Here is a 16778-nt window from a genome sequence, read left to right on the forward strand (position 1 = left end):
GTAGAGGTGCCTTATTGACATAAGTACTTGAGGTGGATTTAAAGCGTTTTAATTAAAACAACAAATGCTAATAAGGCAGTGGGTGTGACCTCCAAGGGGTCACGATCCCTGGACTTGAAACCGCCCTGAAGCCCAAGAGAGGGTTAGAGAGGCGGCCAGGCCCACGGGCACGGACTGTGCCTGAACTTGGGGCCGGGGCAGGCCGGGAGTGGTGGAGACACACGAAAGTGTGGCTGCACCATTGAATGCTGCATGTCAGTTTTTATTGGTTCACCGGCTTCAGTTCCTAGACGTAATGTTGAAAGTTACGGCCATTTGTGTGCGTGTTCTGGTGGAAGGTAGGGGAGGGATCTGGCAGTTGTTAGGAAAAGGAAGGACAGAGGACATTGCTTCTCCTTTTCTCTGGGTTCCCCAGCGCTCTTCCTGACCTCACACAGTCATCAGTAGCTCCAAGTAATATTGCAGTGTTAAGTGCAGAACTTGTTTATTTAACAACTGGGATTTGGACAGTAAAAATACCAAGAGAAGTAAATAGCACAGAGAACAAGTTTCCTTCCTGATTTCAGAGAGTAAGTGCGAGATAACTGCGTTATTTCCCTCTCCAGTGGATTCTCCATCCCTCTTTTTCTCCAGAGGTCAGCAGATCTTCTAATGACCAGATGTCATTCTTTGCTTTGACTTAAGGACCCTAGATACTTGCTCCTCGGAATGACTCCTTACATGTAATCGCAAACAGTGGAACTCAGAGTAGCAGTCACTTCCCCTTTCAGACCTGGATTTCGTCCGTACTGTCAGATTTGTAGTGAGGCTGGTCTGAAGATGTGGAGGGAAGGAACATGGTTTTAGAGACTGGTTTTAGTTCATTCTTTATTATCAGAGGAGTCCTAGAGAACTTTGGGAACCACATGGAAGAAATTTAATCAGCCCCAATCTGTTAGTCCCTCGAGGATTTATCTAAAATCATTGGTGCATTTTTTTCCCAGTCTTTTTCTGTGTACTAGGAAAGTAGCTCTCCATTACATTGAGTACTGGTTTGGGGGAAGGCAGGGCCTTCAGAGATCATTTCAGATCGCGGTTAACGTTGTGAGCAAGCCATCATTATCTGGAGTGGTTTGTGCTGGAGAACTGGGGCCTCTGCTGGCCTTGGTGTTTGGGTAGTGGTGGCATTAGGACCAGTTGGTGTCCCCCAGAGGGACTAGGGGGATTGCTTTGTGGCTGGCTTGCTGTTGGGGCAGAGGAGGAGGTGGGGTTGTGCTTCTGGATTGCCCACCCGGTGCTTGAACGAGAAGAATGTCTGGGTTTGCTCAGGATGGGCATTTATTTAATCAGCCGCGGCCAGAAGATAAGCCCCTGAACTGAACGTGTGTCCCAGCCCCTGCCACACCATGGTCTGCATTAATCTGGAAACCGGAGGAGCTCCCTGTAATTGAGAGTTCATGCATAACGTCTGGTTCTGTATCCTTTCTCTGTGAAAGGGTTTTCGATTGTGATTTTAGTACAATGATAGTGAATCATCCCGAAATCGGGAGAGTAGTTCAGGCTGCTGTGACTGTCCTGATCAGAGAGCCCGTTACATTTTGCTCAGAACGCTCAAGAGGAACCAGAGCCCGCAAGGTTTGCAGTGGGTTTATTTGCGGGATAAATAGCCCAAGTAATCCAGTATTTAATAGCTCCAGAAGTAGACTGACATTCTGTCAGTTATACCAAGGAACTTGAGAAGCTCTCTTTAGGGAAATTTGTCTTATGTGATTCTCCTTATATATGCTGTTGCACTTTATATGATTCATTTGTAGTGTGTATTAAGTCTAGTAGAGGTGAAAATTAGAATTTTCTAGAATATATTGGATCTTCAGAAGAAGTTTGACTGTTTCATTATAGAAATGTGTAGCTAGAATACTTATTCTTGTAATTTAATTTATAAATAAAAGTTATTACTTGTTAACTAGTATTTTTTTTTCCAGTTTCTCTTCAGCAACGGGTAGCAGAATTGGAAAAAATTAATGCAGAATTTTTACGTGCACAGCAGCAGCTTGAGCAAGAATTTAATCAAAAGAGAGCAAAATTTAAAGAGTTATATTTGGCTAAAGAGGGTAAGTTCCTAAGTCTCTGTCTAACCCCCCATACTAAGACTGCCTTAAAATGTCGAGTTTCTTGGTGGTACAATGTTAATATTATCATTGAATAAGCCTTGATTTTTTTTTTTTCCCAACGTTTATTTATTTTTTGGGACAGAGAGAGACAGAGCATGAACGGGGGAGGGGCAGAGAGAGAGGGAGACACAGAATCGGAAACAGGCTCCAGGCTCTGAGCCATCAGCCCAGAGCCTGACGCGGGGCTCGAACTCATGGACCGCGAGATCGTGACCTGGCTGAAGTCGGACGCTTAACCGACTGCGCCACCCAGGCGCCCCGAATAAGCCTTGATTTTATTTGTACTTGGATTATAAAATAAAAGTCTATTTAGAGGCTAGGGTTAAGAATGGAATTGATAAAACAGGTTGAAAAATGCAGCGTTCGGGTTTTTCCTTGTCTGTCCACCTTACTGATGATGTTTAAGGCAGGCAGACTGCACCATCCTGGGACACAGGGCTCTGGGTGCCCTTAGTACCTGAGCGGGAGCCCCAGGCAGAGCAGAGCAGGCTCGTGGGTGTTGCAGGAAGAGCCCTGCCACACCACGTCCTGACGCTTCCTGGAGTTTCTCCGGCAGACGTTCACTTGCCTACCAGGAAGGACAGTATCCGCCGTGAGGCCCACATTGTGCCTGGGTGGCGGGTGTAAAAGAGGAGCCAGAGTCACACGGATCTTTAACTCCTAGAACGTGAACTCGAGTGAGGACGGAGGGAGAGTGTACAAGGCAGATCCGTGGGAGCATGTCGAGGGGGACTGGATCTGAAGGGTAAGGAGACGGGTACCCGTGGGGCACTGACCTGTGGTTTCCACAGCCGTCCAGCCTGGCGCTTCCCACAGCGTGATTGCGTTAATAGCATCAGCATCGCTGTCGCCTAGGAAACCTGTTACAAGTGTGAAATTTGGGGTCCTCTCTCACACTTAACTGAATCAGCAACTCTGGTCTAAGGGTCCAGCAGCCAGTGCTGAAGGTGATTCAGATGCACGGCAGATTTTGGGAACCAGTGTTCTGGTGTGGACCAGTGGCTTTCAAACGGTCACGTGGATCGCAGTCACCTGGAGAGCTCGTTAGAACACAGCATGTTGGGGTGGGGCCTGAGAATTTGCATTTCTTTCTTTTTTTTTAATTTTTTTTTTTCAACGTTTATTTATTTTTGGGACAGAGAGAGACAGAGCATGAGCAGGGGAGGGGCAGAGAGAGAGGGAGACACAGAATCGGAAACAGGCTCCAGGCTCCGAGCCATCAGCCCAGAGCCTGACGCGGGGCTCGAACTCACAGACCGTGGGATCGTGACCTGGCTGAAGTCGGACGCTTAACCGACTGCGCCACCCAGGCGCCCCGAGAATTTGCATTTCTGATAAGCTTGCAGGTGACCCCGGTACTGCCACCCAAGGACCACCGTTTGGGAACCGCTGCTCTAGGCTGGTGATTGTCCTGTTTTTAAATGTATTCACTCCACGAAATAGTTATTTATATACACCCCTCACACCATTTTTTTAAGTTGACGTTTCAAGTTTTTTATTCAAAAATTTAAAAGGTGTTGATTCTATCATATTGTCAGCACTAAGAATTTAAGTGAAAACTTCATGCTCTTAAACATATCAGTGGAATCAGTCATAGTGATTTAATATTTGTCACCATTCATTAAAAAAAAAAAAACTTTGAATAAGCTCTTTAGCAGAAATGTTATATTTTTTTCCATCCTGGTGTTAGGTTTTCATGTTTACATCTCCCTCAGAATTTTATTCTAAAAAGTTGTGTGTTTGGTGGTGGTGGTGGTGGTGGTGGTGGTGGTTGTTATTTATTTATTTTTTTGGAACACCAACTCGAGTATGCATCGGAATTTAATTGCAAGGTTTGTTAAAACATAGATTGCTGGTCTCCACCCCCAGAGCTTCTGATCCGTTGGGTTTGCGAGATCCTAGAATTTATACTTCTAGTACATTTCCAGGTGATGCTGATGCTATTGGTGCAGGGACCACACTTTGAGAACCGCCGTTAATATTTGGTGCTTGAAAGCCATTTAAAGAACATTTGGTCAGACTTCACTATACGAAAATACACATCTAGGGCACCTGGCTGGCTCAGTCGGTTAGGCGACTGACTTCGGCTCAAGTCGTGATTGCATTTTGTGAGTTCGAGCCCCGCGTCGGGCTCTCTGCTGAGAGCTCGGAGCCTGAAGCCTGCTTCGGATTCTGTGTCTCCCTCTCTCTGCTCCTCCCCTGCTCATGCTCTGTGTCTCTCTGTCTCTCAGTAATAAATAACCATAAAAAAAAAAAAGAAAAATATGCATGTAAATATCTTCTGTACTGAGTCATCATTACAGTTATTAGTAAGTGTGCAGCTGCTCACTCCATAAATATTTTGCACATTTAAAAAGTAAAGTGTAGAAAGTACTGGAGATGCAGGTCTTTACTTTAAGAAGACGATTATTTAGAGAGTATGTGAAAGTGGGGGAGAGGGGCAGAGGGGAGGAGGGAGAGAGTCTTAAGCAGGCCGCGCGCTTAGTGCAGAGCCCGACGTGGGGCTTGATCCCACAACCCTGGGATCAGGGATCCCTGGGATCATGACCTGAACTGATATCAAGAGCCGCACGCTTCACGAACTGAGCTACCCAGGCGCCCCTGGAAATGTAGGTCTTATGAGATATAATTGGGTCTCCCTCCCAATTAAGTCCTGTCCTCTGGGTGAATTATATTTACTTCTAGAAAAGGGTAAGTTTCATTTTTAAAAAAATGTATATGAGTGCTGAGAACCCTTAGTCTCATAAATAAGTAGATGGAAATATAAATGTTATTTTACAGTGATGATTGTTATATTTTAACTTATTTTGAGAGAGAGAGTGCAGGTGGTGGGGAGAGAGGGAGAGAGCGAGAGAGCCCGAATCCCAAGCAGGCGCCACGTTGTCAGCACAGAGCCCAGTGCAGGGATCGAACCCACAAACTGTGAGATCATGACCTGAGCTGAAATGGAGCGTCAGATGCTTAACCGACTGAGCCACCCAGGCACCCCTATTTTGTAGTGAATATTACTCCATTCTCTTAACTCTCTGAATTCTGTGTCAAGTCACATCGTGCCCAGCTTCAAAAATACTCTTGCTCTGTTGGCTGGCAGCTCAGGCAGGCTTCCTTCAGTTTTGTTGAGAGCAGATTCTGCAGTCACCTAAGCTGCCAGAACATTTGTTGCCCAGTCATTAGTCACTCGCTTTGTTACTGGCGTTGATATTTTATTATCGTTGCTTTAATGTTTATTCCTTTTTGGGAGAGACACAACACAGGTGAGGGAGGGGCAGAGAGAGACAGAGAGAGGGAGACACAGAATGCGAAGCAGGCTCCAGGCTCCGAGCTGTCAGCGCAGAGCCCGACGCGGGGCCTGAACCCGTGAACTGTGAGATTATGACCTGAGCTGAAGTTGGGCGCTTAACCCACGGAGCCACCCAGGCGCCCCCGTGATGTTGATATTTTAAATTGTCCCTCTCGTTTGATACGACAGAGGAGTTTTTACACAACAGGGCAGTGATTCATAGAACATTCAGGAAACCCGTCTTTTGTTACATAGGAGAAAGGGTGTCGAGAAAAGGGAGATGGACGGGAAGAATCTGTACTTAAATACCGCTGTGCTTTGGGGAAGAGTATTTATGCGAGGTGAGGATCTAGAAGTTGATTCCTTTGAGACATCATGTGTCTGTGAATCCTTGGAAAATCTTCGCGTATCTCCAGGCGTACATGTTCCCCACTTTGAAGATCACTGCCCTGGAGTGGTGTTATTCAGACTATAGGTTTATATAACCCTTCGATGGATTAAAAAAATTAAGCGGGCAGTGACCAGCACTTTTAAAAAAAAGGAATAAAATGGAAAATAGGGAAATAACAGTATATTATGTTTGTAAGTTTCAGTTAAGTACAGTTGCATGAAATCTTTTGTTTCAGTGACATATATGTGTAATGTATAAAGTGATATAAAATAAATTTTTAAAAAAGTTTCTATTTATTTTTGAAAGAGAGAGAGCACACACTAGTGAGGGAGGGCCAGAGAGAGGGACGGAGAGAGAATCCCAAGCAGGCTTCTTGCTGTCAGGCCACTCTGCATGGAGCCCAACGTGGGGTTCAATCCCATGAGAGATCATGACCTGAGCCCAAACCAAGAGTCAGGCGCTCAACTGGCTGAGCCCCCCAGGCGCCCTGAAGGATGTTCCTTGTTGTGAATTGTGGTCAGAGACGTTGGACAGCCAGCATTGTGTAGGAGGCAGCGTTCCTAGGCCTCACCGATCCAGCCCCGACTTGGAAAGGCTTGCTGACTACAGTGTGGGATGGGGCTCCGTTTTTTTGTGACTTGTAGGCGGGCCTCTCTCTGTTTGCTTTTGTTCCTGCGTAGGCTCACGAGGAGTTGGGGAGGCTGGTGTTCTGTCTGGGCCTGGTGGCACTCTGCACGTCACCGTGGAGCTTGGGACGCCTGAGATAGGGTTTGCGTCTTCAAAAAAGTATAGTCTACTGGGGTAGATGATACATTTTGCACAGCGTCAGTGTTTGAGTATATGTTGTGTGTCTTGAGAAAAGTTACGTCTGGGTCTTCAGTGTGTTTCTCTTTGTTAACGCTCCCTCCTCAAACTTGTTCTAACCTTGAGTTGATGAGGCACCGCTTTCAACCCTGTGCAGCGGTGTGTCCTTGTCAAGGTGACGTGTGGCGCCTTCCGTGTGTGCGTACGACGTCCCGGCAGTGCTTCCTCTGGTGAGCAGTTAGAGCTCGCTGCCGGGCTGGCTGGCGGCCCCTCTTTCCGCGGCCCCGCAGGCGGACCCTCCTTTTTCCTTCAGTCTCTGCTTATTCGGTCAGTTCAGCTTAATCTTGCTCCGCGTTTGCTTGTTTTATTTCCTGTTTTTCTCTGTCCCCAGATAAAGCTGTTAGGGTTTTCCTTTCCTTTCTTATTTTTTCTTTTCAATTATAAAGCGGCCTTTTCTGTAAAATTCAGAAGACATGAAAATGACCAAGAACCTCTCATTCCTGAACTACGTGATCAGTTACAGTTTTTATATCCGCTCTGGACAGCTTGTCATGTGGATTCCATCAGAAAACGTAGTTGCTGCATTAACATCGCTTTAACTACATCTCCACCTGATACATAAGCTGTGTGGGGGCGTCCCTCTGTGCTGTCTGGAGTCCTCTGTGAGCTCGGCGGGCCACAGAGAACGGGTGACTTTCTACAAAATTTCAAAAGGAATAATGTGACCTTTCTGAGAGTTTTTGGTGTCATTTCTAAGGAAAACGCATAGTGTGTAAAACGTAAATGTTGATTCAGTTTCTGTCTTGGCTGTTTGCCTATTTCATAATCAGAATAGAATTCAGGCAGTTCTGTGGCGCCGGCTGTGACACGCAAAGCCAGTCTTAACGATTCTCGCAGGCGGAGGCGGCGTGAGCCGTGGGTTCGACGTGTTCAACAGCCTGTCTGTTTTCTCTTTCAGCAAACCAGGCACTGTAACTCTGGAAGTCCGAGCATCTGTGTTTGACGGATGGGAACGGCTTCTGCCCTGGTGTTGCAGTGGCTGTGCCGTGCTATTTGGAGAACAGCTGGGCAGGAGTCCGGACGGCAGTGAGGAATGCGAGAGAGAGAGATTGTTACCTTTGCGCTCCTGCCTGCCTGCTCCTGCCGTAGCGCCCGCTCTTTGCTCAGCCGACTTCAACCGCGAATGTTGTAGATATTTCTGAAAGCTTTGTTGCTTGTCTGTTGTTGAACTTGAAGAAAATGTATTTAGCTTTCAAAAAAAGTATCGGATTTAGCTTTCTTCTTTGGCCAGCCTCGGTACAAAGGTTGGCACCACAGCAGAGTTTGTGTTTCGAAAATCCTTGGTCTTGGGCAGTAAGGTAGAGCCTGTTAACGTGAAGCGGCACGCCAAAGGCCGTAGCGTTCTGGATTTGAAGGAAAATTGTAGGAATAGAGCCCGCATTAACCACCAGGAGACCATGAAATTTTCTAGCATGTTCAGAACGATTTTGTATGTGGTGGTCATTTACGTAAAGCTTTGATGCTAATTAACCAGAGATTCTTTCAGTGGTTGAAAGCTAGGTTAAGGAAGATCTTTGTCATAAGCTTGATTCTAGATGTGGAAATAAAACTAGAGTGTCTTAAAAAGAATTAGAAGCCATTAGGAATCTTGGAAACAACACACAACTTGAAACAAGGTAAATAGATGGTTTAAATTGTAGATAAGGCACAGAGATTTTATTTTAGTAAATTAGGAAACAGTATTTGGGAGTTCTCCCTCTCAGTGAGACAGAGACCGAAGCATCAAAGAGCAGTTGACATAGAGGATAAAGTGAGCCTCTAACACATTTCTGAAAAGAGTTGAAGCGGAAGAGATGGAGGGTAGAATATTTGAGGAGATAATAACAGAGTTTTCAGGGATTAATTTCAAAAAGTAAGTCCTCAACATAAATCCTGAGTACCAAGTAGGCAAATAATAATAAATTCATATTTTGGCATATCTTAAACCATCTACATGCAAATGAAAAGAAAATATTGAAAGCTGACAGAAGAAATAGTTGTGTTGTTGGGAGATCCCACATAAACAAAATAGATGCCAGGGGACAACGAAATAAGATCCTTAAAGTGCAGAGAAAAGTCATTTTCAACCTAAAATTTCAACCTAAAATGTAGCTAAATTATTCAAGAATGAGAGCGATACAGGTGTTTCAGGCATATAAGCACTAAGAGCATTTATCACCCACACAAATCACCAGAAGAGCGAGTAAAGAGAACATTTGCAAAAAGAAGAGTAAACGGAGCAGGCAGGAGGGAAGACACGATCCCGATACAGAAACTGAGAAGTCTGGCTGTAAAAAAAAAAAAAGAAAAAAAAAAAACCACCAAAAAACTTCATAGCTCATGTTATGCTTTAAAGGAAGAAAGTAGAAAAAAAAAAAAAAGAGACAATAACAGGATTGGGGCTTAAGCAAGAGGTATTGAAGGGGTATAGAAGACTGTCTCACAATGAACGCAACAGTCTACCTAGAGAAGACAACAGTCGTGAAGTCGTGTGCACCTAACAAAATCGCCAGGCCTTGTCATGTAAACAGAAGGTGATAGAGTTCAAAGAAGAAGCTGATGAGTGCACACAGAGGGTATGTTTAGTGTTGTAGCGATTGCTAGCTCCAGCAGCAGCAGGTAAAGAGATCATAGCTTCGGGGGTGCCTGGGGGCCCAGTTGGTTAAACATCTGACTCTTGGTTTGGCTCAGGATCTTAGGGTTGGTGGGTTTGAGCCCTGCATCGGGCTCCGTGCTGACAGCACAGAGCCTGTTTGGGATTCTCTGTGCCCCTCCCCCTGCTCACATGCATGTGCTCTCTTACAATAAATAAACTTTCAAAAAAAATTAAAAAATATAATAGCTTTGAGCAACAGAATATTTTTTTAATGTTTTTTTTTTTGAGAGAGAGACAGAGCGTGAGGGAGGAGCAGAGAGAGAGGGAGAAAGAGAGAGAGAGAGAGAGAGAGAGAGAGAGAAGAAGAATCTGAAGCAGGCTCCAGGCTCTGAGCTATCAGCACAGAGCCCAACGTGGGGCTTGAACTCTCAAAGTTTGTGACCCGAGCCGAAGTCGGATGCTTAACCGACTGAGCCACCCAGGCGCCCCTGAGCAACAGAATTTTAAAAGACCTGACCTAGGAATTCTGTACCCAAGGAACCAAAAAAGTTCATTTTTTCAATATTAATAAGGAACACTTAAAAAATTATCTACATGCATATATCTCAGAGATTCAACATATTAAAAAAATCGGGCGCCTGGGTGGTTCAGTCGGTTGAGCGTCCGACTTTGGCTCAGGTCGTGATCTCATGGTCCATGGGATTGAGCCCCGCGTCGGGCTCTGTGCTGACCGCTCGGAGCCCGGAGCCTGCTTCGGATTCTGGGTCTCCCTCTCTCTCTGCCCCTCCCCCGCTCATGCTCTGTCTCTCTGTGTCTCAAAAATAAATAAAACATTAAAAAAAAATTAAAAAAAAATCAAGCTACTTATGTTTTCTTACTGAACACTGTTGGAAAGATTTTAAACAAGCATGTAAATGTTATTTAAAAGTTTGGAAACTAAGAATTCAGTGCAGTCCTGTTCTTGAGTTAAAGAATATCACAATGGAGATCGCAAAATCCGAGAATACGGTAAAGATACTTGGGGAGCAGCTAAAACAAGACTTGGAGAATAAGCTTTTAATTTTAAAAGCATCTATTAAAATTATATTATTAAAAGACATGAGAGGGGCACCTGGGTGCCTCAGTTGGTTGAGTGTCCAGCTCTTGTTTCAACTCAGGTCATGATCTGACAGTTGTGTCCGATCTCTGCACGTGAGCCTGCTTGGAATTCATTCATTCATTCATTCATTCATTCATTCATTCATTCTCGCTCTCTTCCTCCTCCTCCCCCACTCAACGTGAGTGCTGTTTCTCTGTCTCAAAATAAACTTAAAAAAATTAAAAAGGTGAGGAGTTGAGAATAAATTATCCATGTGTTCAACTCCAGAAGCTAGAAAAAGAGTAAACACAAAGAAGAAAAAATAGTAATAGCAATTAATTAAATGGAAAGCAAAGTTAACAGTCAAGCTCAATAAAATCAAAAGCACATTTTTTTGAAAAAACTAAGAAAATCAGACAATTACTGATACAGTACTGTGTATGTGTCTGTGCCAGAAATTTTGGATGTTTAGTTGAAATGAATAATATCCTAGGAAATATGAATTCCCCAAATTACCTCAACTAGGAAACCTGAATAAACCATAACCATAAGAGAAACAGTTAATAAAGGGCGTGTAGGTGGCTCAGTTGGATAAGTGTGTGACATTGGCTCAGGTCATGATCTCACAGTTTGTGAGTTCGAGCCCCACATGGGGATCTTGTGCTGACAGCTTGGAGCCTGGAGCCTGCTTCGGATTCTGTGTCTCCCTCTCTCTCTCTGCCCCTCCCCCACAAGTGCTCTGTCTCTCTTGAAACTAAACAAACATTAAAAAAATAATAAGCCATTCTTATATATAAAAGATGCCACAGACATAGACAAATCTTGTTAAATTTACAAGGAAAATTTATTCCTTTTATTTGCTATGTCAGAAAGAAAAAGCCATCCATTTCATTTTGTGGGATTCGTATAACTTTAATACCTAAACAAGAAACACTAATACTAGAATATAGATAAACCAGTCTCATTTATGACCGTAGAGTTTAAAATCCTAAATAACGTTGACTTCAGTAGAATATTTAAAAATACTGCACTCTGACGTTGCATAGCAGCAATGCGAGGATAGATTGACATTAGAACATGTGTTGATGTAACTCATTACATTAACAAATTAAGAAAAACCAAAAGAACACTCAGTAAATTTAACATGCTTTAGTAATGAGTTCACACTAGTTCCTAGCAAACTGGGATGGTGGGGGCCTGCCTTAGCCTATGAAAAAGTTTTCTTAGAAACCAGTAGCATATATCATACTTAATAGTGAAATGAGATAAGCCTATTGTCAATCCTTCATTATTATACTAGAGGTCCTTCTCGCCAATGCAATAAAATGAAAAGAAATGGGCTATAAAATTTTGAAAGTTAAGGATAGTTTTGTCTCCCTGTGGAGTCCATGGTTATTGACATAGAGGAACCAAGAGAATCCACACTGTCAGAACTATTAGTTAGCAACACCGTCGGAATGAAGATCAGTATAGAATAATCAGGGATGTTTCTCTGTACCAGTAACTATTTAGGGAAGCAGTAGAAGAAAAATCCTGAAGAAAATAAAAGGCAGACAACAAAATCAGCATGTTCAGCCCCTTGGGGATGTGTCTAACCAAGGTTGAGTAAAAGCTTTACAGAGGAGAGTTAGGAAACAGTGTGGAAGACTGTGACAGAAAGCCTGAGCAAATGGAATGTGATACCATATCTGTAGGTGGAGAGACTCTGTGTTGTAAAGAAGCAAACTCCCCGTCTGTACGTTCAGAGCAGTTCCAGCCAAGGTCTCTGTTTTTTCCCTTACGGATCTTCTAAACTGTCTTCGATCGTGCAAGGAAGGATAGGGCCAAGAGGATGGTGCCCTACTGTCCTGAACCCGCCCCCCCGCCGATTTGTAGGAAATACGATGAACAGAGGAGCGTAGTTCAACTACGTCGTAGGTATGCAGTTAGTGGTACGCAGACTGGGAGAGGCTCCGAGGCCCACCTGGTTTACTCTGTAAATAATTGCAAGGAAGAGGGAGATGCAAGGGAAACCCATCGACCAGAAGAGACTTAAAATGCACATTAAGTAACCAGTGTATGGACCTCATTTGGGTTTTGACTCAAAGGCCTGAACTACTGAAAAAAACTTTGTAGACAACCGGACTTTCAACACCGACTGGATGTTTATTTGGGCATCGTCAAATTTTTTTCAGCTGTGAAGATGATCCTTACAAAGTGAAGTTAGCCAGCCAAAGACAAATGATGTGTGATTCCACTTACATGAGGTATCTAGAATAGTTAAGCTTCTAGAAACAAAGTAGAATGTGATTGCCAAGGGCTTGGAGGAGGGGGAGTTTTTCATGGGTGTACTTTCTGTTGTTTAAGGTGAAGAGTTGTGGAGATTCGTTGTACAGCAGTGTGAATAACTTTCAACACCACTGAAGTATACACTTAGAAGTGGTTAAGGTGGTAAATTTTATGTGTTTCAATTTTTTTTAATGTTTATTTTTGAGAGAGCGCGCAAGCGGGCACATGTGCGAACTGGGGCAAGGCAGAGAGACAGGGAGACAGAGGATCCGAAGCAGGCTCCGTGCTGTCAACGTAAGAGCCTGACGTGGGGCTCGAGCTCACGAACCATGAGATGATGGCATGAGCCGAAATCAAGAGTCTGACACTTAACCGACTGAGCCCCCCAGGTGCCCTGATTTCATGTGTGTGTGTTTTTTCAAAGGTCCTTTTAGCGGTACATGCTCAAGTATTTATGCTAAATGATAAGTTTGAGAGCTCCACTTCTTGTATGTTAACACGAACCACAGACCCTTTCCCCAGCAAAACTGGTGAAAATTATTGTTTATAAAAAACAACCATTTAAAGTCTCTAGAGGTGGAGGGGTGCCAGGCTGGCTCATCTGGAAGAGCACACAACTCTTAGATCTCGGGGTTGCGAGTATGAGCCCCACGCGGGATGTGGAGATTACTTAAGTAAGTAAAACTTGTAAAAAGTTTCTAGAAGTGGTTCTACAGCAAAAGAAACATTTCTTCAAGAAAATCCACTGCATCTTGGTGAAAAGAGTCTGTGGCATTCGATCCACGAGCCACTGCTCTCCCTCCCCGCCCAGGCTGGTATCATGGAAACTGCACCCCAGGCACGTGATGCTGAGAACACAGGTCTCGCTCTCCTCCCGGGTCACAGTTGAGGACTGGAACCCCCCCTCCCCGTCCCACCCAGCTACTTGTTGTAGAGGCGAGGATGCAGGGGAGTGTGGCTGAGAGCTCGCCCAGCCTCCGCTCTAGGGTAGAAGCCCCTCCTTGGCTGTGGGGGGCTGGGTGGAGGTTCTGTGATGGGAGACAGGGGCGACCACCGGATCCCCGCCACCCCGTGTCCTAAAGCGGGTTTGTCGCTTAGAACAGTACCAGCAAGTAAGTGCAGTTTGGGGGAATGTGGTCAGGGAAAGAGACAGTGGCAGGGGAGCCCTGCAAAGACCACGGTCATTCCAGAGTGATTCCGCACGGGCCTAAGGGCTACCTCCAGAGGAGGAACGGTGGAGGCTTCACGCTGTGCGAGTCAGGGAAGAGAGCCCAGCTTTTACTAAAATCCGGTCAGCTACTGAGTGGCAGATAAAAAGAAGCTGGTGAGAGAGTGGGTTAGAGTGCTGCAGTATATTGTCCAAAAATCAAAAAAAGTCACTTTCAACGACAAAAAAATCGGGACGTAAGAAACCGGCAGGTGTGATCCGTGCAGAGGAAAACACGCAGTGGCTGTCGCGTGACCAGGTACAGATTCGATGAAGACTTCAGGGTAGCCACACGCGTGTTTAAAGAGAACAGTGCTTAGTGAAGTGAAGTGTGTGACAGTGTTTCATCAAATAGAGAATGCCAGTAAAGAAATGGTAACAACCAAGTGGAAATTGTGAAGTTGAAAAGTATAGTAACTAAAAGAAATAAACCACTAAAATGAAAAACTTACTGCAGGAGCTCAGCAGTAGATTCGAACTGGCAGAAAAAAAGAATGAATGAATTTGAAGATAGGTCCCTGAAGATTATCCAGTTTGGAGAACAGAAAGAAAATAGAGAAGTGAACAGAGCCTAACAGAAACGTGGGACATCATTAAGTTTGCCAACAGATGGGTCACGGGAGGGCCGGAAGTAGAGATGAGAGGGAAAGAGAAATATTTGAAGAGAGAGAACGGCTGAAAAGTTCCCACGTTTGATGACAAATGGTAGTCTCCATGCCTAAGGAGCTCCTGGAACTCAAAGTAGGATACAGGATACATGCGAGGATATCCACACACAGCCACAGACACATCATAGTAAAGATGTCGAAATGCGGAGAGCAGGAGAAAATCCTAAAAGGAGAGAGAAAGGCAACTTGTCATCAACAGGAGCGCTTCAGTGACACAAACTGACGACTTCTCATCAGAAACAACGGAGGCCAGAAGGCAGTGGGATGACATTTTACACGCTCAAAGGAAAAAAAAAACTTGACCAAGAATCCTATATCCAGCAAAAGTATCTTTCAAAGAAGATGGTGAAATAAAGACATTATCTCAGAGAGACAAAAACTGAGTATTTTTTTCTAGAAGACTGTTTTATGAGAAATACTTAAAGGAAAGCAAGTGATTCCAGACAGTAATTTGAATTTATGTGGGGAAAAAAATAAACTCCTTGGTAAGGATAATTGTGTAATTACAACAGAATGTAAGTATTACTTAATGGATTTTGGAAAGCAGTTATATAAGCCAATATGTGTATTACTGTTTTATTGGCCCTGTAACATGGGAATGTAGTATGTTTGCCAATATCAACACAGAGGAATTGAGTGGAAGGAAAGCTACATCGGACCAAGGAAGTGACACCAGATGGTAATTCTAATCCTAAGGACCAAGTGAAGAGAGCCAAGCTGTCAATACACATGTGGTCTCCTTTCTTCTCGTAACTTCTTTAAAAAGAAAATTATGTGAAGCAATAGTTATAGCAACGTATCGTTGTGTTTGTAGCGCATCTAGATGACAGCATATTAATAACCGCATAGATATGGGATAAGAGAGCCATCGAGGAGTAACATTTCTGTATTTCTTTGGTATTAAAGTTGTATAAGTTTGACGTCGGAAAAGAAGTAAAGCTATATTCTGCTGTCAGATGATTTTTAAATAGGAAATTGAAGGGAATCCACTGAAAAACGATTTGAACTATCATATGAGGTAAACAGTGTCGTAGGATACAAAAGAATACGAAAACCAATCGTATTTCTTTTTCCTAAGTATTTAAATTCCGGTTAGTTAACATACAGCATAACATTAGTTTCAGATATACAGTATTGTGTACGGCAGTTCCGTGCTCACCCAGTGCTCATCACAAGCGCACCCCTTAGTCCCCGTCACCTGTTTCACTCATACCCACTCCCCCCCCCCCCGGGATCATCAGTTCTCTATAGGTGAGTCTCTTTCTTTGTTTGCCTTTTTTACCCCCTTTGCTCTTTTGTTTCTTAAATTCCACTTAGAAGTGAGATAATGTATTTGTCTTTCTCTGACTTATTTCACTTAGCATGATACTCTGTAGCTCCATGCTGTCTTTGCAAATGAAATGGCAAGATTTCATTCTTTTTATGCCTGAGTAATATTCCTGTGTGTGTGTGTGTGTGTGTGTGTGTGTGTACACAGCACATCTACTTTACCCATTAATCAGTCGATGGACACATGGGCTGTTCCCATTACCTGGCTACTGTGGATGCTGCTGCTGTAGACAGTGTGCATGTATCCCTTGGAATTAGTATTTTTGTATTATTTGGGTAAATACCTGGTAGTGCAATTGCTGGATTGTGTAGTTCTATTTTCTTTCTAAAAATCTGTCATGTTTTTTATCTATTTTTTTGAGAGAACATGAATGGGGAGGGGCAGAGAGATACACAGAATGCAAACCAGGCTCCAGGCTCTGAGCTGTCAGCACAGAGCCCAGCGTGGGGCTCGAACCCATGAACCACGAGATGATGACCCGAGGCAAAGTCAGACGCTTAACCAACTGAGACACCCAGGCGTCCCAGGGTAGTTCTATGTTTAATTTTTCCCGAGTGGCTGTACCAGTTTGCATTCCCACCAACAGTGCAGGAGGATTCCTCTTTCTCCACATCCTTGCCAATACCTGTTGTGTTTTTTATTTTGGTCGTTCTGACAGGTGTGAAGTGATACGTCTCATTGTAGTTTTGTTTTAGATTTCCCTGATGATCAGTGGATGTCGAGCATCTTTTCATAGGTGTATTGGCCATCTGGATGTCTTTGGAAAAATGTCTAGTCCTGTCTTCTGCCCATTTAAAAAAAAATTTTTTTTTTACGTTTATTTTTGAGAGACAGAGACAGAGCACAAGTGGGGGAAGGGCAGAGAGAGAAGGAGATATCGAATCTGAAGCAGGCTCCAGGCTCTGAGCTGTCAGCATGAGATCCCGATGTGGGGCTCGAGCTCACAAACTGTGAGATCATGACCTGA

At 44.0% G+C, this 16778-nt stretch overlaps 1 protein-coding gene across 1 annotated transcript in view; it reads left to right on the forward strand.

Moving 5' to 3' along the window:
* The first annotated feature begins 295 nt into the window (after positions 1-295).
* Positions 296-16778, forward strand: part of RABEP1 (rabaptin, RAB GTPase binding effector protein 1) — a 63457-nt gene continuing 46974 nt past the window's right edge. The window contains exons 1-2 of the mRNA XM_040452949.1: positions 296-338; positions 1947-2090. Of these exons, the coding sequence (XP_040308883.1) occupies positions 296-338; positions 1947-2090 (187 nt within the window). The remainder of the gene's footprint in view (positions 339-1946; positions 2091-16778) is intronic.

The sequence above is a fragment of the Herpailurus yagouaroundi genome, unplaced genomic scaffold, assembly GCF_014898765.1.
Source record: "Herpailurus yagouaroundi ecotype Mexico unplaced genomic scaffold, PumYag 208, whole genome shotgun sequence".
Classification (NCBI taxonomy): Eukaryota; Metazoa; Chordata; class Mammalia; order Carnivora; family Felidae; genus Herpailurus; species Herpailurus yagouaroundi.